Source organism: Ixodes scapularis, unplaced genomic scaffold (genome assembly GCF_016920785.2).
Source record: "Ixodes scapularis isolate PalLabHiFi unplaced genomic scaffold, ASM1692078v2 PGA_scaffold6__148_contigs__length_123643588, whole genome shotgun sequence".
Classification (NCBI taxonomy): Eukaryota; Metazoa; Arthropoda; class Arachnida; order Ixodida; family Ixodidae; genus Ixodes; species Ixodes scapularis.
This window is the reverse complement of record NW_024609881.1, coordinates 68,440,968-68,462,926: the sequence shown is the minus strand read 5'-3', so window position 1 is coordinate 68,462,926 and position 21,959 is coordinate 68,440,968. Positions and strand designations below refer to the sequence as shown.

The window sequence follows — 21,959 nt, the reverse complement described above, 5'->3', positions numbered from 1 at the left end:
CTGGATGCGCTCAGGGTGAGATCACGGTTACAGGCTGGTTAGAAGACGGTAGAAAAGAAGACAGGAACACTCTGGCCACACCGCTTGTTGAGGGTGAGTTGGGGGCGAGAGAACAGCTGTCGTCCACGCTGCCAGTGCTACTTCGCATGCTGGTAGTCACACACGGTCACCACTTCGTCAAAGAACGGTAGGTCCGACCTTTAGAGTGCTTTGGAAAACACGAGTGCGCACTGTGCCCGTTGGAGACTGCTCGGGAGAGCTTATGATGAAGATTAGCTGTCAACACTTGTCTGCTTACCACTATGTATTTTTCTGTATTGCTCTAAACACATTTACCTTTATTAAACATTATTCTGCCTCCATCCCCTGCCTTTCCAGCTCTCCCCTCCTTCCTCCTCCCCCTCTCCCCCCCCCTCCCCCCGCCCCCCCCCCCCCCCCGGTGCTTGGGGATCCGACGATGCTTGGGAAACCTCCATCGATGGATGCTAACGGATGTACCCTTTCTAACGGGTGGTTGCTTGCGCCACCTAGTATAGAAACCAAAGGTATGACTTTTTCTCCCCGCCAATATTTCCCCCCTCTGTCTCTTTGTATAACTATCATCAGACGGTGTGGGATAGTGCCAAAATGACCTTCAAATAATCGACCAGAAAATGAAAGACGTTTACAACACCCTGTAACGCTAAATTAGAGCGCAGCATTTGAGGAGGAGAAGGAAAGGGTACAAAGGGGAGAGTATACCCCTCCTCCCTCGTCCTCAACTCCTCCCCTCCTCCCTCCTCTTCCTACTCCTCGTCCAATCTCTTCTCGACCTCCTCCCCTCCTCCTCCTCCTTCCCCTCCTCCTCCTGCCCTCCTCTCCTCCTCCTTTCGCCCCCCCTACTTCTCTCCTCGTCGTCCCTCATCCTCCCCTCTGCCCTTCTCTTTCCCCCGGACTGTGTTGACAGTACGTTTGGAGAGAGCCGTGGACCTCCGGCCAAGTTTGATGATTACCGGGATGTTGTCGGTGCCCCATGTGTCGTCGAGCACCGCCCATGTGCATCGCGTCTTGGCGAATACCACGTTGCGTCTAGCGACGTACAGTCCTGACCCTGATTATCAGCCCGACGGGTCACCGCGTCAGGCGGATTGGCAAGAAGGAGGCCGGCCGTGAGTGCGTTATCTGCGATGCAGTGGCCGCGTCCAGTATTTGATTTCGACCCCCACGACGCGTGATGTGCATTGAAGTTTTTAATTGGTAGATTCCACGAAAAACACAGTAGGGAAATTTTTGAAGCTTTTAGTATACTCCGCCTAGGCGAGCGTTGTGTCAGTCAACCTTCTGTGGCATTAACCAACTAAGAAATCGCCTTTTTACAATCAGATGAGCGTGGATGATTGTGTGTGTCTTTCGCGTGCTCGGGTGCCCCCGTGCCAGTGTTGCCTTGGCTCGAGATTATACAGCGGGCTGTTATTTTTTCTTCCTTCAATACATCAAGTTGTGAATTTGCACTTGTCCCTTCTCTCTTCCCTCTCCCCTGTTCCTTTCTATTTGTGCGCAATTTAACCATTTTTAACCTTTACCTATAATTTACTGTTTATAGATGGTTTATTATCACTACCTATACTGTGTGTCCATACATTCAGACTAGGACCAATTCGCCTCTTCAAAGTCATCAGCATTCCAACCCGACATCGTTTCATGACCCCTTGTTTTACTGACTCTTTTTTCAATTTATTTATTTGCTCCCATCTTAAATATGGGGATTTGAACAATGAAGCAAAACATACAACAAATTAATCTTGGTGGTATTTATACTTCGTTTCAGCTTCGGTCCAGACGCAGCCGATGCTACTATCGCGAGCATGTGGCCCAGAACAGTGCTTGCACTCCACGAGCGCGCGTGCTTGGCAGGGATGCTGAAAGTCCGGAGCTCGCGCTTGTAGCCTTGGCTGCGTCTGGACCGAAGCTGAAACGAAGTATAGGGCTCAAACCGCATCGTCCAACCTCTGCTAATAACTGAACTCTCGTGTCCCAAACTAACAGACTTCTGCATACAAATAATACAAGAAATAATTAAGACTGAGTATGATTGTAATATAGCAACCACTGTCATTTTGGGCACATTCACGAGCATCTCTCATGAAGATCAAGGAGGTATTTTCAAACTCCTCTCCTACATGCTGCCTGTTTAAAGGGTAAAATGTTTCAATTAGTTTTGAAAATGGCGTTGTTTCTTCTAAGTCCAGTAATTTAGAACTTCGCAGCCATTTAAACATATTAGTCTAAGCCAGGGGTGGCCAGGCTGACCTGGCCTAAGAGCAGCAAACACTGCTGCTGCAACAAAACTGCTGCTCGGCTCATTCGATATACCCCAAACCTCAGGGCACGGTGTCTTTTCTAAGATTTGTGAGGTTTTTGGTCGAATCAGCTCTCAGGGCGACCACGTCATGAACATCTTACTAATTGGTGACTTCAACTTACATATCAAATAAAACTCCGGGGACCCGACGGCAACTAATGAGACAAGGCAAAGTTATTGGACTGGATGCACTATACGACCCTGACGTAGGCTGTCCGCTTCCAAACACACATTCATGGCGACGACCTGAATCATACCGTAGATCTTATGGTTTGCCGAAACCCGGCTCAATTACAATCGGTATTGGATTCACCACCCATATGAAACTCCGACCACATCGGGTCTCATCTGTGTGGAAACCTTGGTTGTACAGGGAAACATTTCGTCTCGAAGCAGGTTCTTTTGTTCAACAGGGACGGACATGAAACTCTGGAACACTTGGTAGCCTCAGCTTCGTGGTTCCTATGCATGGACTTTCTGACCGACTACAATTCTTGGGACTTATTCTACGACATGTTCTGGGCAGCCCGCAAGGACTCTAAATACTCAAAACTTACATAAAAAAAACAAGAAAGTTAAACCGTGGATCACAGGTCCCATCAATCAATACCAAGTGCCTCTTCAGAAAGGTATTGAGAAGTCAAGGCCTACAACATTGGTCAGCATAAAAGGACCTCCTTCGAACACTGAAAAAGGAGATACGTGTATCCTACCAGATACACCCTTGTGACACCGCCGCCCAGGCAAGAACATGCCCGAAAGTGTTTCTGGCAGTTCTTCCGCTCCCAGCAGAGGCATAGCACCGCTACCCAACACCACCTTGAGTATGGCCTCTGAAAATTCACAGGACATTATGAAGCTATTCAGCGAATACTTCAGCAAGGTAGTGCCTACTTCCAAAAACCCCTGTCCTAGTGCGCAAGGGGGCAGCCACTCGGCAGACCAGTTGACTCGCACGTAGGCCACTCCTGTGTTCTATCCTCATATTGTGAAAGCAGACGAAGTTGAATCTGCCATCTCCAAGCTGAAGAGCAGTGTCTCACCCGATCCAGATGTCATACCCCCATCACTGCTCAAGGCCTGTGCCACTGCTGTTTTCCTTCCTCTGGCCAATGTGTACAACAACACATTTTCCCGGGTCTTCATCCCTCAGGAGTGGAAAATAGCACACGTGATCCTTTTCCACAAAGGGTCAGGTAAACCCTTGGATGCTCTTGAATACTACCGTCCAATTAGTCTCACCTGTATTTTATTGCAAAACTTTTTTGTCTAATTTGTTGTAAAATTTCCGAGCACATTGAACGATCAATCTCTTCTGCATCACCCAACACGGCTCCAGGAAAAAAAGAAGTTCTGAAACTTTACATTCCATCCTGAACCATGACCTGAGTGGTGCAAACCGCTCTGTAGCCCGATCATCGAAGAACATGGCAGGGCAGCACTGAGCATCTCGCTTGATTTTGTTTCTCAACACTCATTGGGGGAACTCAGAAAAACGAAAAAGAAGCACGAGGAACCTTCGTGAGCCCTCGTCAGCTCCAAAAAAGCTGACGTTCTTTTTCTGGATTTCTCAAGTTCTTTTGACAGCACTAGCCACAACGTCACCTCAGCTCCCGGGATTCGGCGTATCTGGGACGACCCTGAAATGGACTTTCTGACAAATCGCCGCCAGCGAGTTTGCTACCAAGATGCCTCTGGACAGTGGCACGATATGAAAGCTGGTATGCCACAGGGATCCGTGATTGGGCCGCTTCTGTTTAACATGCACATTAACGACCTAGCGTCTGACATTGAATCAAACATCCTATGGTATACTGACGACCGCATATTTTACCACACCATCCAGTCCACTAATGACCGGCGGATATTGCAGTCGACCTCCTCAAGATTTCCAGGGTGTCTGATAGTAATGGCCTGTTACTTCATCAAGGCAAGTCAATGTATTTACAAATTTCTCGAAAACGTATACCGGCCGATGTGACCTACCTGGCTTACGGTAGACGTCTACAGGAGGTCACCGAGAGCAAGCTTCTCGGCGTCAGTTTCGATCGAAGCCTGTCTTTCAGATCACACGTCGACTATGTCTGCAAAAGAGCAAACAGGCTAAGAGAGTTTATAACCCGAACATGAAGGGCCATGCCGCACCACGCCTTCTGCACGCTGTAGACCTGTCTCGTACTGCAAGTCTTGGAATACTGTGCCACCATCTGGGCCGGTTTTCTGGAAGCGATGGTAAACCCATTTTGGTAAACCACGGTGCCTAGAGAGGAAAAAGTACCTAGGTACTGTAATAAACGGCTGGATATAGGACAACAATAATTATTTTTGAATGGGCAATAAGATGCGCCATCTATCGGTGAAACAAGCCAGTCATATTGTTTATTCTCTTTTTCCGCTGGTTGTCATCGATCTAGTATGGTATTTTAAATCAAAATATAGTACTGTTGTACTTGAAGACCAATTTATTTGCTTCCGATAGCACAAAGAAATTTTAGCAACTATGCTACAGTTTGTCGACGAATATTCGAAAATGTAAGAAACATTTCCTTCAATATGTTTCGCCATGAACAACGCATAACTTTCCCGTGTTCCTTCCAGTCTGGCAACCCCGGTGCTGTAGTCTCGTTTTTGTTCCTTGCAACGCACGTTTCTGCGATTCCTGCTGATCTCAACTGTTTGCCCTCTCTTCCGTTTGCCCAACCGGTCCACCGGTGACGAGAAGCTAAGCTTCTCGTCACCGTTGAATGGCTGGCCACCGGGGATATGTAGAAACCTCGATGCTGTCGGCATACTGTCGACATACTGTCGGCGCACCGTGAACAAAAAAAAAAAAACAGTACAATGTCTCAGCTGTGCACCCGGAACGAAGACTTTATTGAGGATAACCCCCTTTCTCCGCAAATTAATCGCTGCTCACGAGTTGGCGTGCATAGTGTAACAAATTAAACGTGTTAGTATAAATATATACCAACATTCGTTCGCAAAACATTTTTTTACTCACCATAAAAACACTTGCAAGGCCTATGTACCGTCATATGTCTTGGATCCCGGACTGCTGAAGAGTGATGCGTTCGCGTAATGTGGCCGTCGGTTAGTTTAGCAGTCCCTCTGAACTATCGCTTTGCTTGACGTGCTAATAGGTTGATGGTGCGTCATTAATATAACATCCGGATCGAAATGAATGTTCAGCAGAACCAAGCAGAACTATTAGCCTTCATTAAGCGACGCCGCTGCCATTTTGCTTCTAGGTACTGCTCCTCCCTCGGCGCCCCTGCTCTCCCAGTCACGTGACCTAGAATTCCCCTTCTAGGGACAATAGTTAACTTACCACGGTTCGCGTTCGAGAAAACGGGCTCTGGAGCCCCCATCAAACCGACTTCCAAAAACGGCTCACGTCCGTATAGAGGAAAGGCTCACAGACTGCTCTGCATATTCAGGATAGGGCATGAAAACTGTAACCTACGAGAGGCGGTTACAGACCCTGTGGTGGCCTCGAATTGACAAATGTAGACTCTTCTCCAGGCGGGTACTCCTGTACAAGTTTTTGCACGGTGACTGCTCCATCCCAGAAGATTACCGGCACCGGTCAAGGCGGGACCCACTGAGGCTTTATCAGCGACTTGCACGCACCACTAGTGCCTCCTCCACCCTCTTTGTCAAAGTCCCCGAGCTATGAAACTCTGTGCCAATTGTTACTAGGAGGGCACAAAGTGTCGCTGAATTCAGAAACTAGGTGCGGTACAGTGATGTGTAAATCCTGTGACCAGCTGTACTTTGTAGACAACCCACCTCACCTGTATGTATATGTTATCATTATTATGTGTTCTTCACTTGTTAAAGTACAGCCGAGGAGGCAGCCAGTACTTGGTTCTTCGGGCTTCTGCCCTTTGGCTGCTTCAAGCTTTCGGCTGTAAGGAAGTTAAGCCAATTAACTCCTTTGAACCTTTGAGGTCTGTGAACGGCGCTTAAAGAGGTACTCCGGCGATTCTTTTGAGCTACCCCAACAAACTATATTTTCGATATCGACGGCCTTTAATCTTCCCAGTATGCTATTTAGTATCGCAAAATTTATACAAGTTATTGTAAAATCAGCAAATGAAAATGACTTCAAAACCAAGATTAAAATAGTCCTGCGCTTCCAATGCTATGACGTCACGGGAAGGCAGGCTGGCGGGTCGAGCGGGCAGTCTCAAAATGGACTTCATCGATAATTTGTTTCGTACTGCTGCGCGGGTGCTGGAGTGAACTCCCAAATCATGCATTTGACACCGTGAAACGGTTTGTAATCAGTTAGGAACAAAGTCTACAGCGTAAAGAGTGAACCCCTGCCTTCCCCTGACATCACTTTTTCATTGTTGCCAGTAGTTTTTCACTTTTAATAATCCGATAAGGACCGAAATTGTAAATGCAATAACTTCGCAAAAAGAAATATTTTCGCCAAATATTTGGGTTATTACTTTAGCGACGTTTGTCGGTGTGTTTAGCACATTTTCAGCAAATCGGGGACTATGAAGAAAACGCCGCAGTACCCCTTTAGCGTACACCAGAGGTTACAACGAACGCGTGCCGGTACGAAACACGTCACAACGAAACGGGCAAGGGGTGGGGATTGCGCCGCTCCAGTTAGCTCAGTTCACAACGATTGTGCAGCTGAGCCTTGCCCGAGCGCTGATTGTGGCTGACGCCATCCCATTTGTTATCCTGTTATCGTGCTGACAGTATGTCTGATATCGACTGCTGTAACTTGCTAACTCTGCTCGGTGAGCGCGTGACTTCGTGGTTTGCAAACGAAGGAGCGGTGGGCTTAAGGGCGCTCGCATTGCTTTGCACGACAACCACAAGGACTGGGAAAAGTGCATCCAATGGGCGAGTCTGTAGAATTCAACTCCCGGAGATCACCGGTGCTTGGTTCAAAAGCCGGAGCGAGCACTGATCAACCCTTGGCCTCCGCCGCTGCAGTCGGTATGTAAAACTTGAGACTCTTTTCAGTCACGCTTGTTTTAATAATTTTACGTTGCGCATCGACTGCTTATTAGACGTACACAGAAGATGCAGAAGAACTGGCAAGGTTTAAACGTCTTGAAAACCCTAAACAAAACTGGGAGAAAAAAAAATACACACATATGTTTCTATGTCCCCCTTTGCCCTTTATGTTAATAATAGCAATAATCCTTTATTTTTATCATGCTTCAGAAACCCATTGGTTACAGTGTGGTGACACATAAAAGTAAAAAAAAAGAAAAAGAAAAACCAAAAACAAGGAAACAGTACGAAATCTCAAACGACATATGCCTTCGAAGTTAAAACATTTCACAAATCAGTAACCAAAAATATGCATATCAAGTTGTCGTTTGAACGCAGAAAAATTTAAAGACGTCTCTACATGAGTTGGAAATTCATTTAAACAAATTTTAATTCGAGCGAAAGGGGAGAGTCTTGTTTGAATAGATGTATAAAACACACTTGAGTTTCTAACGGCACGGGCTGGTACTGTCGTGAGCAAAAGTCTGGATAACACGGGAGCGCCGACCGAATTGCATCGCCGCGCTCCCTGACGGCGCGGCGCCTGGTGCCGAGACCCGCGCAATGCGCACGCGCGTCCTTTCTTATCTGCTGGCCCACTCGTTCGCTCGCTTCTACGCGATGCGCTCCTGGGCGATTAAATGGGCGCTAGGTGCCGCCCCGGCAACCAAGATTCCGAGAGCCTCGCTCACCGCTCGGGACGAGCTGGCGTGCTCCGCGGCACGCGCCGTTCGCGCACATCTTTCCCGCGACTCGGCGACGCGTTAAAAACTGTCGCTTCGCTCCATTCGTTATATTTAAGCTTCCCCCTATATTTGCCCCGGCTACTATGCAAACAGCTGCTGCTCAATTTATTATGCACGCGTTGTAAAGGGTCAAGAAGTCAAGAAAACAACGAGAAAAAAAAAAAACAAAAAAAAAACGGTACTGGCCACAAATTCTCAGCATGGTTGTTCGCGAAGTGACCTTAAAATGTTCAGTTTGACATCAGCTGTGATGACTTGTACCGGAAGTCATAAAAGAAAGCGGCTATGCAACGATTTCCGGACAATGGCCAAATAATTATAGGAGTTGTTCTCCGACACTTCTAAAGTAAAGAACAGAAAAGCGACTTAATCTGTGTGCCCTAATTATAATTTTAAACAATAGCAAAGCTTCAAGTTTCCGGCACCCCTCAACTCTCCGAATGACGTGCTCAGTGTCGTCGACGTGAGGATGCACCGGTTTCCGAGCGCTCTCCTCAAGGATGTTTACTCTTTCTCTCTCTACTGCTCTTCGTGAAGCGTTGAGCTGCCGCGATCCCCGCGTCACTGTCACGGCGCGTTTCCCATGGCCGCCGCGCACGGCTGCAGAGGGGAAATATTTCCATTTCTGCTTTGCGATTACACAACAGAATTGCAACATTTTGCAGGAAAGTGATGCTTTTTCGGTTCTTTCTGACGCTATCAACAATATAAAAATTACAAGCCACCCAAACTGAATCAGCGCCTCTTTTTCCTTCCGCTTTGTTTCTTGTTTTTTCTTGGGAGGGGGGTTGAAATAGTTTCTTTCTTATTTGGCGTTTTCTTTTTGCTCGTCATTCACCACTTTACCGCGCGTGCATGATCACTCGGAAAGAAGTCGAATTCTGCCTCGAGCACGCGAATACAAGTTCTACAATTCATTGCGGCTGCATCAATAGAAGCGACAGTTTTTAACGCGTCGCCGAGTCGCGGGAAAGATGTGCGCGAACGGCGCGTGCCACGGAGCACGCCAGCTCGTCCCGAGCGGTGAGCGAGGCTCTCAGAATCTTGGTTTCCGGGACGGCACCTAGCGCCCATTTAATCGCTCAGGAGCGCATCGCGTTGAAGCGAGCGAACGAGTGCGCCAGCAGATAAGAAAGGACGCGCGTGCGCATTGCGCGGGTCTCGGCACCAGGCGCCGCGCCGTCAGGGAGCGCGGCGATGCAATTCGGTCGGCGCTCCCGTGTTATCCAGACTTTTGCTCACGACAGTACATGAAAGTTTAAAGACGATACAAGATTGCTATCTTTTTGGCCGCGAACCATTTTGTATAAAAATGTAATGTCACGAGAATTTCTTCTTTTTGACAATTTCTGTCGTGAAAATTCTATAAGTATGTATTCATAATCATAATAACATTTTATTTCAAAATATATATCGTAAACAAGGCATTTAAATCACTTCTGAACTTTTTCTACACGTGCAGCGTCGGTTATTGTTCACGAATTCGAGACTGAACTACGAAACTGGAGTTTAACTCGTACTAGGAAAGAAAACAATCGAACTACGCACATTATATTTGAAAAGTCGTGCGTCAAACGCGATATCATCCCTATTGTTCTAAAGGCAGAAACAACAATTAGTGTAGCATGAAATGAAACGGTAAGATTACTAACAAAATAAACACCAAGGTAACGAACTTGTTCCACACGTTCAATAGTAGAATTGCCGATAAAATATTGATGTAAAATGCTTTCGCATTTTCTACACACAGACAGCACTTTTGTTTTATCTGGATTGACCAGCAAAACGTTACATGAGCACCAGCTTGATATACGTGATACGTCTTCTTGCAAAAGAGCACAATCATTTTTGGAGTGGATTCTAAGATGAAGCTTCATATCGTCCACAAATGAGAGCAGTTTCGCATTTCGTATGCACAATTCTATATCACTGATGACTATAAGAAAAAAATAGCGGCCCCAAATTCGGTTCCTGAGGGAACCGAATTTGGTTCCCTCAAGAACCAAATTCATCTGATACAATACATCTGATAAGCTTATCCAAGATTTCTACTCTACTCTTCCTATCAGACAGATAACTATGAAACAATTTTTAAAAAAGACGACTAAACGCCGTATAAAGAGAGCTTATACAAGACTAAGTCATAATTTACCTTATCAAAGGCTTTTGATAAGCCAGAATACACAAAATCAACTTGCCCACTTGTAAGAACAAAATGGGACAGTTCAATGAAGAAGAGAAGAAAGGATCGTTTCTATATGAACGCCCTTTTATAAATCCATGCTGAAGAATGCTTAGCTTTTTTGACTAAAGTAAAACGAAAGACGGGCATGTAAAACTATCTAAAAAAATTGGAAAAAGAACACAACAAAGACAAAGGGTGGTAGTTATCCACCCTAGACGGGCGTCACCGGCTTTGTGTATTGGCAGTACCACTTACCTTTTCCAAAGACATTGGAAAGCACCATTTCTCAGCGATAGAATAAATATGTGCATAAGTAAGGAGGCAGGCAAATCGGCACATCCTTTAATAATAAAGCTAGGTAGAGTATCAGCCACCGCTGACTTCTTTGGTTTCAATTTTTGAATTGCCTCTAAAATTTCATTAGTATCGACCTCACTAAATGTGAAAATCTCGTTACAACCAGTAGCGCAGATTGAAGACTTCCTACTGAATTCTTCTTTGGAATAGCATTCGCGAAAGTAATTTTGGAATATGTTAGCGACTTTTTAAGAATTTGTAACGTAGTCCGGTATCAGTACGTAAATAAATATTTCTTGCTGACTCTTTCGATCGTGTGCTTCCTCAAGCCTGACAAATCGCCAGAATTTATCAGGTTCACGGTAGAGACTATTTTCCAACAATTTTTTAATAAATGTATAATACGTTTTCCGTTTTTTTTTTCTTTTTGGTTCCTGGGTCCCTGGTTTTAAAGTGGGTAAAGATAAATTTTCGTTTGCTTTTTTTGTGTTATGCCATGAAAATCGCATGTTATATTTTTAGATCTCAAATGAAGAACATCGATGGAATAGGTTAAAGTGTCCAGGCTGTAATCATATTTAAGCGTCTACTTTTTGTGCGGTATCCACGTCTCTTGGGGTTCGGGCAAGCCAGCGGGCACAGAAGAGAGTAACTAAATACCAGTGCGTCATATTTTAACCGGACGACGCGGAAACCTTCTCCACCTACGAGGGCGACCCGCGGTGCCGAAAGCGCGCGATATGTGAGGTCTTTGGTCCTGGGCTTACTACTTGTCAGAGCCGCTAAAAGCTTCTCTCTAGTCGAAATACAGAACATGAAAGGCGCGAACCGTTTCAGTTTTTTATAAAAGTGGTTTTTGTTCAGTATTTTAGATCAGAAAAAAAAAAAACAAGTGCAATGTATAAAGTACGGAAACAAGAAATGACCCGTCGACATACCCGCCACCAAGCGGTGGAAAAGGCGGTGCATACTAGTTAGGTGCAGTGGGATCCGAAGGCCATCGGCGAGGAGATTTGGCTTGCGGTTCGAACGTTTGGCGGTATGGCAGCGCGAAGTGACCCTTTTCTGAACTGATCTTTACCCCGTGTTTGCGGTCGTTTGTGGCCAATGAAGTGTCATGCCTAATTAATGTTTAATCGCGCAGCAAATGCAATGGGAGCCGCTCTGGCTGCCCGCTTCGTACATACTATTGAGAACATGCTCTAGTGGCGGCCTCTCGAGCTGTCGGCACAAAGTGCGGCAGCCGTGAGCGCTCGCTGTGCTCACTATCCCTCCTCTAGTTCACGGCCATTCAAGCGGCCGAGGGCGTCATGAAGGAAGTTATTTTTTGCTTGTTTTTTTAATTTTGATTTGCCTATAACTTTTAAAGCGAAATTTGAGGAAAAAAGTTTCATTAAGTTACTACGTTTAGTGCGCTTAGGTTTGGTGCAAATTAAAAACCAGTAATAAGTCCTTGCAGAGCCCGTTTAAAGGGGCCCTGCAATCACATATAAGCGCTTACCTTTTTTGCAGTTTCCACGTCCCTTGGGTTTCGGGCAAGCCAGCGGGCATGGAGAGAGTATCAGTGCGCCATTTTTTAACCGGACGACGCGGAAACCTCCTGCACCTACGGGGGCAACCTGCGGTGCCTAAAGCACGCGATATGTGACGTCTTAGGTCCTGGGCTTACTGCTGGTTAGAGCCGCTAAAAGCATCTTTTTTGTCAAAATATAAAATATAAGGGGCGCGAACCGTTTCAATTATTTATAAAAGTAGTTTATGTTGACTATTTTAGATCAGAAAATAAACAAATGCAGTTTAGAAAGTACAAAAACAAGAAATGACCTGTCGACATACCCGCCACCAAGCGGTGGAAAAGGCGGCGCGTACTGGAAAGGTGTAATGGGATCAGGCATCAACGAGCGACTAGCATAGAAAGATCCCGTATGTACTGGGCGGCGCTGCGGTCGTATGCACCGGAGGATCCGACCGGTTCCGAGCGTTCCCAAGCCCTTCGGCGAGCAGCTTTGGCTTGCGGTTTGGCCTTTTGGCGGTATGGCAGCGCGAAGCGGCTCCCGTTCTGAACTGATCTTTACCCCATGTTTGCTGTCGTTTGTGGCCAATGAAGTGTCATGCCGAATTGGTGTTTAATCGCGCAGCAAACGCAATGCCAGCCGCCCTGGCTGCCCGCTTCATACAGCCGAGCCAAAACATCAGAGCCGTATATGCAGAACATGCTTTAGTGGCGCTCTCTCGAGACGTCGACACGGAGTGCGGCAGCCGTGACCGCTCGCTGAACTCACTACCCCTCCTCTAGTTCACGGCCACTCAAGCAACCAAGGACGTCATGAAGGAGGTTATTTTTTGCTTGTTTTTGTAATTTTAATTCGCCTATAACTTTTAAAATACAGCGAAATAAAAAAAAAAGTTTCATTAAGTTACTACGTTCAGTTACAATTGAAAACGAGCGTGTTGGTTAATAGATACAAAACTTGAAAGTATAAAACAGAGAGGACGACGACGGGAACAGGTCATCTTTCATTTGGCAACAACATAGAATGGCACAACGAAAAAACCGCCCCCCAAGGGTCTCGACGTTCTCAAAGAGGGAAAGAAGATACTAGTTTTAAAGGAAAGGGAATACACTAAAAGAAAAGTTTGAAAAGCGCATCAGTAATCTAGTTATTTTCGATTACTTAGAATTAACCTTAGTCATCGTCAGTGATAATGCAGAATTATTCTTGTTTGCAGTCCAAAAAAGAGAATTGCACTATAAATATAAGTGTCTAAAAATCTATAGCGTCATGACGAGGTGGCAATATTCTAGTCATCTCTGGTGTTAAGAATTCGACCTCTGTCTTTGTCAATGATAAAGACGGTGCAGAAATGTTGTTGCTAACAGTCCCCATGGCGAATGACTCAATGATTTCTCTCCCAAATCTGTTGTTGTGCCCGCCCAGTATCTTAGTATTAGAAAAATGAGGAGTACAGTCATCGCATGTGCGGCTGTGAACGACAATGGGGTGATACGACTCAGTTGAAGCCTTTGATGCTTCCAAGTTATGTTCTCTGAGTCGGTGGTTGACGCATCTCCCTGTCTGTCCAATGTACTGACTGCCACAGCTTAGTGGAATCGAATAAACCTTCCTTTCTTCGCATTCTACGAACTTTTTTGCATGTTTTACATTGCACCCTCGGGGACTGTCGCTCCCATTAACCATTTTGCACATCTGTTTGAGGCGCATACGACAAGAAAAAACCACACTCGTGTCGAACTTGGACGCGATAGACCTTAAACGGTGCGCGGAATTGTGCATGTAGGGAATCACAGCGAAACGACCTTTCTTTTTTAAAACAACTTGCGGAAGTTGTGGTTTGATAATGAACCTCTCAAGGGTGGAGCGAAGTAGGTCAGCAGGAAAGCCTGCTTTTTCTGACCTCTGGTGCTGCAACTTGAGGCTACTTCCGGAGAAATGCGTGCATGACTTGGAGAATGAGGACTTGAAAAGTGACCTTACTATTCCATGCTTAACGGACTTGGAGTGAGCACTGGTGAAAGGGAGGACTGGCTTCTCCGACCTCTGCTGGAAGGCCCAACAAACACCTGAGGAATGAGGATGCAATCGTAAATCCAGAAATTGTAATCCTTCCACTGAAGGATTTTCCCGGGTAAAAGTAAGCCCTGCCGCACAGTCTTTGAAAACTTCAAAGATGCTGTCAGCGGACGCAGCATCTGGATAAATGACCAAGTAATCGTCAACATACCTAAAAACTAGGCAACCCTGGAAGTACTTTTTTAACTGATCGTTGATAGCCCTGTCAACAAAAAGAAGAAATATTTCGCTAAGGACAGGTGCAAGGCAAGAGGCTATACAAACTCCTTTCTTTTGTCTGTAAATATTTCTTTCGTATTCTACCAAAGTGGACTGTAAATAAGTATCTATCAGGTCGATGAAGCCCTCAACCGAAACACCGGAGGAATTTTGAAAGTCGCAAATTCCGTGTTCATGGATTGCATTAGTCACAGAATCTAAGATGAGTTTTGGTTTTAGGCTGTAATACATATCTTCAATGTCGAAGGACATTACTGAGTGCGGGATGGAACAAAAATGAAGCGAATCGAAGCGGGGGATTAATTCAAGAGAGTTTTGGACTCTGAAAGGCTGAGGGAGGATGATATTAGACAAATGTTTCTGTAGATAACGACCCAGGGGCTTTTGCCAACACCGAATTTCTGAAATTATGCTTAAGGTCTATCGCGTCCAAGTTCGACACGAGTGTGGTTTTTTCTTGTCGTATGCGCCTCAAACAGATGTGCAAAAACGTTAATGGGAGCGACAGTCCCCGAGGGTGCAATGTAAAACATGCAAAAAAGTTCGTAGAATGCGAAGAAAGGAAGGTTTATTCGATTCCACTAAGCTGTGGCAGTCAGTACATTGGACAGACTGGGAGATGCGTCAAACACCGACTCAGAGAACATAACTTGGAAGCATCAAAGGCTTCAACTGAGTCGTATCACCCCATTGTCGTTCACAGCCGCACATGCGATGACTGTACTCCTCGTTTTTCTAATACTAAGATACTGGGCGGGCACAACAACAGATTTGGGAAAGAAATCATCGAGTCATTTGCCATGGGGACTGTTAACAACAACATTTCTGCACCGTCATTATTATTGACAAAGACAGAGGTCGAATTCTTAACACCAGAGTTGACTAGAATATTGACACCTCGTCATGACGCTACAGATTTTTAAACTCTTATAATTATAGCAATATTCTCTTTTTTGGACTGCAAAAAAGAATAATTCTGCATTATCACCGACGATGACTAAGGTTAATTCTAAGTAATCGAAAATAACTAGATTACTGATGCGCTTTTCAAACTTTTCTTTTAGTGTATTCCCTTTCCTTTATAACTAGTATCTCCTTTCCCTCTTTGAGAACGTCGAGACCCTTGGGGGGCGGTTTTATCGTTGTACCATTCTATGTTGTTGCTAAATGAAAGATGTCCTGTTCCCGTCCTCGTCCTCTCTGTTTTACACTTTCAAGTTTTGTATCTATTAACCAACACGCTCGTTTTCAATTGTAACTGACAACGTTTTTCGAGACATGTTTCGTCCAAACCCCAACTGCGTTTTTTTCGGTCTTCAATCCGGTGTCTTTTCTGGAAGCTGCCATCTTCATTTCAAAGATGACCCAACTGCGTCTCCGACTGCGTTCACTGGGCCTCTACCTTCGCATGGATTTGCCTCATCCCTGTGTAGAGCTGGCATTTGGGTTTCGCTGCAACAACTGGGCTTCATGCTACCGAGTAATGCAGATTACGAGAAAAGAAATTTCTCATGAACTTCACGTGATGGAAAGAGTGCTTCCCTCCCAAATGGAGAAACTTTTCGGACAAGGATTCAGGGCCCGAGTGGAGTACAAGTTCATCATGGATGCTGCTGCCAGTCTTCTTCAAGCATCGTGGAATAAACTGCTCAAGGAAGTCAACACCTCGTGTCTACAGGTAAAGACCACCAAGTTTGAACCTCCTGTGATGCTTTCTACAAAAAAGCTCTCCGCTGCCACAATGGACCTGCTGTCGAGGGGACCAAAGTTTGCTCCAGATCTTCCTTCGTTGAAGGTAGACCAGCTAGCCTCTGTGCATCAAGTAGCGTCGTCTATACCTGAACATCAAGGGCAAGACTTTCTGGGCTCGGCAGTGCCTGCAGTGTGTCACCATCTACCACCTCGGCCAAGCAGGCTTCCACTACGTGCGGCTGTGCAAGAGCTTCGCCAAGAACCCTTAAAATTACTTGAATCGGACAAAACGGGTGTTTTTGTAATTTTGGAGGAAAGTGCTTTTAATGATAAGGTTCTTGATGCCTTGTCAAAGAATTTTGAGCGCTTAAAAACTAGGCCTTATGGTAGACTGCGTTCGAAGGCAAAGGAACTTTGTTCCTCCTTGAACTTGACCTCTCTTAAGAACGTCATTGGTAGTCCTGCCAAACAGTATTTGTCTGTTTTCTTTACTGCAAAGACTCACAAGTATGGAGTTCCCTTCAGGAGCATAATTTCAGAAATTAGGTGTTGGCAAAAGCCCCTGGGTCGTTATCTACAAAAACATTTGTCTAATATCACCCTCCCTCAGCCTTTCAGAGTCCAAAACTCCCTTGAATTCATCCCCCGCTTCGATTCGCTTCATTTTTATTCCATCCCGCACTCAGTTATGTCCTTCGACATTGAAGATATGTATTACAGCCTAGAACCAAAACTCATCTTAGATTCTGTGACTAATGCAATCCATGAACACGGAATTTGCGACTTTCAAAATTCCTCCGGTGTTTCGGTTGAGGGCTTCATCGACCTGATAGATACTTATTTACAGTCCACTTTGGTAGAATACGAAAGAAATATTTACAGAAAAAAGAAAGGAGTTTGTATAGGCTCTTGCCTTGCACCTGTCCTTAGCGAAATATTTCTTCTTTTTGTTGACAGGGCTATCAACGATCAGTTAAAAAAGTCCTTCCAGGGTTGCCTAGTTTTTAGGTATGTTGACGATTACTTGGTCATTTATCCAGATGCTGCGTCCGCTGACAGCATCTTTGAAGTTTTCAAAGACTGTGCGGCAGGGCTTACTTTTACCCGGGAAAATCCTTCAGTGGAAGGATTACAATTTCTGGACTTACTATTGCATCCTCATTCCTCAGGTGTTTGTTGGGCCTTCCAGCAGAGGTCGGAGAAGCCAGTCCTCCCTTTCACCAGTGCTCACTCCAAGTCCGTTAAGCATAGAATAGTAAGGTCACTTTTCAAGTCCTCATTCTCCAAGTCATGCACGCATTTCTCCGGAAGTAGCCTCAAGTTGCAGCACCAGAGGTTAAAAAAAGCAGGCTTTCCTGCTGACCTACTTCGCTCCACCCTTGAGAGGTTCATTATCAAACCACAACTTCCGCAAGTTGTTTTAAAAAAGAAAGGTCGTTTCGCTGTGATTCCCTACATGCACAATTCCGCGCACCGTTTAAGGTCTATCGCGTCTAAGTCCGACATGAGTGTGGTTTTTTCTTGTCGTATGCGCCTCAACCAGATGTTCAAAAAGGTTAAAGGGATTGACAGTCCCCGAGGGTGCAATGTAAAACATGCAAAAAAGTTCGTAGAATGCGAAGAAAGGAAGATTTATTTGATTCCACTAAGCTGTGGCAGTCAGTACATTAGATAGACTGGGAGATGCGTCAACCACCGACTCAGAGAACATAACTTGGAAGCATCAAAGGCTTCAACTGAGTCGTATCACCCCATTGTCGTTCTCAGCCGCACACGCGATGACTGTACTCCTCATTTTTCTAATACTAAGATACTGGGCGGGCACAACAACAGATTTGGGAGAGAAATCATCGAGTCATTTGCCATGGGGACTGTTAACAACAACATTTCTGCACCGTCATTATCATTGACAAAGACAGAGGTCAAATCCTTAACACCAGAGATGACTAGAATATTGACACCTCGTCATGACGCTACATATTTTTAAACTCTTATAATTATAGCACAATTCTCTTTTTTGGACTGCAAACAAGAATAATTCTGCATTATCACTGACGATGACTAAGGTTAATTCTAAGTAATCGAAAATAACTAGATTACTGACGCGCTTTTCAAACTTTTCTTTTAGTGTATTCCCTTTCCTTTAAAACTAGTATCTCCTTTCCCTCTTTGAGAACGTCAAGACCCTTGGGGGGCGGTTTTATCGTTGTACCATTCTATGTTGTTGCTAAACGAAAGATGTCCTGTTCCCGTCCTCGTCCTCTCTGTTTTATACTTTCAAGTTTTGTTCTACGTTCAGTGCGCTCTGGTTCCGTTCAAATTAAAAAGCAGTAAAAAAGTCCTTGCAGGGCCCCTTTATGAGTGAAGTGGAAACTCCTCCTTACTCTTACCGCTTCAGCAGAGCGGACGCTGAAGAGGACCTCGCCTCCTCTCCTGCGTTTGGTCTGCTAAAGTGAAAAGATATGGGAGGACCATTCACTTCATTCCTCTCACCGACTGTATAGGCCTGTACAGTGCTTGGTCTCCCACCGGTGGCAGGGGGTCTCTGAAGTAGTCACCTCGGCGAGAGGGGAGGGGGGGGGGGAGGAAGCTATGGAACATATTTTGGAAAGCAGCCTGCTTTTAATCTAACAACATGCACATGCATCCAAACGTTTTCAGAGCGTTCGGCTAACACAGTCGAACACTGCGTCAGAAACAGCCCCAAGTAATTCATGTTGTACCCATAGGTTTAGTTCTTAATTTCGTCGCTAGCGGCGCGATGGCTGGATCTACTTTCCAAAGGGGTCTGGGATTCAACCTCGAAATCTGTTGGCGGTTTGAGACCCCCGAGACCTGATTTTAAGCACTGGGCCTGTAGCTTTAAAGTTTGGACATCGCCTCCTTGAGGGCAAAGTCAAATATTTATCATTCTTGTTCCTGTTGTGCGTCATCACGGTTTTTCGCGCTGCTCGCTCGGACGCTAAGGTGGAAAGATTTCATTGGTGGATATAAATTGAGGAAAGAAAATAACAAGAGAAAAAGAGCTACAATAAATTACACTTATCGTTCTGATGAAAGTCTGAAAGCGAAAGCTGTATTTTTTTCTTGTTTATTTTAACTGTTTGTTTTGCCATTTCGGTTGCTCTGTTTTTGCGCGTAGACAGATGTTGACACAAGCTTGTAAACGACAGTGACTTGTCCGCAATCGTGCGATAGTTCGTTTCAGCTTCGGTCCGAGCGCGGCCGATGTTATGAGCCAAATGGCCAATCAAACAGCGAAAGAGGCACAACGTCATGGCGTGCTCTCTGCAGTTGATAGGACCAGCCGGTATTCGCCGTCTCTCTCTGTGCGCGCTCCTCCGCCGGCTAGTCCTATGAAGCGCAGAGAGCACACCATGACGCTGCGCTTTTTGCGCTGTTTGATTGGCCCTTCGGCTCATTACATCGGCCGCGCTCGGACCGAAGCTGAAACGAAGTATAGTTTATTTATGCCAGTAGTATAACACTATGAATGGTCATAAATGTCTAAAAAATAATGAATCATCCTTTTTTGGAAAATTGGTCTCCTCCCAAAAATAGCTTGAGAAAAAAAAAAAAAGGACCTAGCATATTTTAGATCCTTCTGGATTACTGCAGTCGAATGGCAAATCAAGTATTTTGCTGTATTTTTAAAAGTGCTCGTTTGAACATCACTGTTTCTATAAGATATGCGTGAGGTGCCTCTGAAATATATTTTTCTACAGATTTAATACATATCTTAGACACTACAAAATTTTCCAAAATATTGGGGAGGGCTCCTAGTTAATTCATTCAAGCATAACCAGCGGTTTATACCCAAGAATAAGCTGTAGACTTTTATTAACTTGGATACCATCTGTAGTGGCAATACCTCAAAAAGTTTCTTCGACTGAGGAACCCGCAGTTTACACCTCATCATCTTACAATTTTGGCACAAGAATAACGGTATACGATAGAATGGTGTCGTAGCATGGCAAAGTGTTCAAAGCGTAAATTTTCAAAGTTATGACCATATTTGTATATTAAATACATAGGCTTCTACGGGAGCGCTGCCGTAACCCGCTAAGAGATGACGCAGGCGTACGATGGCACAACTTTTTGGGGATGCAGGTTAATTTCTGTCGTCCTTATTCTATTTCTGTTACAGAAGTGCTACAGAAAGGTGGCAACGCCGCTGACGCTGCAGTGGCTGCAGCGGCCGTGCTTCAGGTTCTGCAGCCTTACGCCACGGGAATCGGCGGAGATTGCTTCTGCATATTCTACAATGCAAGTGACAAGTCTGTTCGAAGCATCGACGGCAAGTTGTGCACTGTTCCTATATTGAATTCGTAATTCTTTTCTAGGTACTCTTGAACATTATACGCTTTTCGATATTAGCTTTAATAAAAATTTAATTATTCGTTTTTTTTTTTTTCGAAGTGCTGATCGCGGTGGTTTAGCCCCGTTTAGCGCGCTTCTTACCGAGCAACAGTGTGCTGCGGAGAAGCAAACCCCGCGAGAGCGAGCTCTGGTTGTGATGCTTCTCCGCAGTGTACTAGTGGTCCTTAAAGAAGCGCGCTCAACGGGGCTAGCTTGCCGCGATCATCACTTCGTAAAGCACGAATATCGCGGTCGCGTCCGTGAGAGGAAAATATACTTCTAAAACAAGATGGGGCACGCGCGCACCTGATGTATTTAAAAGAAACGGGAACTTTGTGAATTTCATTACATTATAATTAAATTTTGAAAATTAAAGTCTGGCTATTATGGGCCTCTTGCAGGAGAACATGACGTAACGCTACTTCCGGTTTGAAAATCTCGCCGGAACCCGCCGGAATCCATGTCGGAGGCATTCGTAGCTGTTATGTGATCGAAAACAACCAAATCAAGACTCTTCAGAAAGATATAACGCAGGGGCAGCATTTTACGGCGTTCCGTAAAAACGCTTCATTTGGACGCGTTTCTTGGTTTCGGTTTCTTATCGAGGCGCATCTTTGAGCCCGCGGTCCTGCTCCCCAGTGGCTTAGACTGCGCAACACACGTGATCCGTACTTTCTGCTCCCCGGTGGGGTGGCTTTGCTCTGTGACCACCAGGGAGCACGAACGCGGGCTCAACCGTCTGGCCGCAACAATGCGCTCCGATAAGAAGCCGAATTCTAGAAACGCGTCCAAACTGAGCGTTTCTTCAGAACGCCGTAAAATGCTACCCCTGTCTTATATTTTCCTAAATAGTTGATGTAGTGGTTTTCGATGATGCTCAGCAAGATTCTAATGAAACCCTATGTTTATTTTCAGAAACATCAAAAGATGACTAACAAATTATATTTAATTATCTCTCTGATCGTTACGATTCTCCCCTGATAACTATGTCCACCTGGCCGTATAACTCACCTGCACAAACGGCAAAACTGTAGCCTTCACGACTTTTTTAGAACAAACCTGTAGAACTTATAAAAAACAAACAGAACACAAACACACACGCACACCTTGTATGTTTGGCAGAAATGTCCTGACAACCTCTGTTCGTCTTTCGTGATTGTCTTTTTCCCAAATTCGATATCGAATAAAGGATAGTTCGCTTTCAGAAAAAAGGGTATAAGCCTTACACCCTTTGCCACACGTTATACACCCCGAAACTTCAGTTTGACGTACAGCCAGACATGTACAAGTCACTCAAAAAAGTAATTAAGTTGAGTTACTGAGTATTGACGTCAAGAGTAATTTGAGTAGAGTAGAAATTACTTAAATAGAAAGTAATTGAGGAAATTGTTAATTAACGTAAAAAAGTAGCGAATTACTTTTGAAGTTACTTTTGAAAATACTTGTGTATGTTTTATGGTAAAAAGAGAGTACAGAGGTTCTGATCCGTTAGCGAAATTGTGCTA

General features: G+C 45.0%; 1 protein-coding gene across 3 annotated transcripts in view; it reads left to right on the top strand.

The window, feature by feature from the left end:
• LOC8033104 (glutathione hydrolase-like YwrD proenzyme) overlaps positions 1 to 21,959 on the top strand; it is a 61,658-nt gene continuing 39,699 nt past the window's right edge. Inside the window, exons 1-4 of one of the 3 annotated variants that reach the window (XM_040501606.2) lie at positions 1 to 187; positions 379 to 545; positions 7,184 to 7,303; positions 20,243 to 20,396. In XM_040501606.2, the coding sequence (XP_040357540.2) occupies positions 147 to 187; positions 379 to 545; positions 7,184 to 7,303; positions 20,243 to 20,396 (482 nt within the window). In that variant the 5' untranslated portion in view covers positions 1 to 146. The remainder of the gene's footprint in view (positions 188 to 378; positions 546 to 7,183; positions 7,304 to 20,242; positions 20,397 to 21,959) is intronic. The other 2 variants (XM_040212257.2, XM_040212256.3) reach the window with 2 other exon arrangements.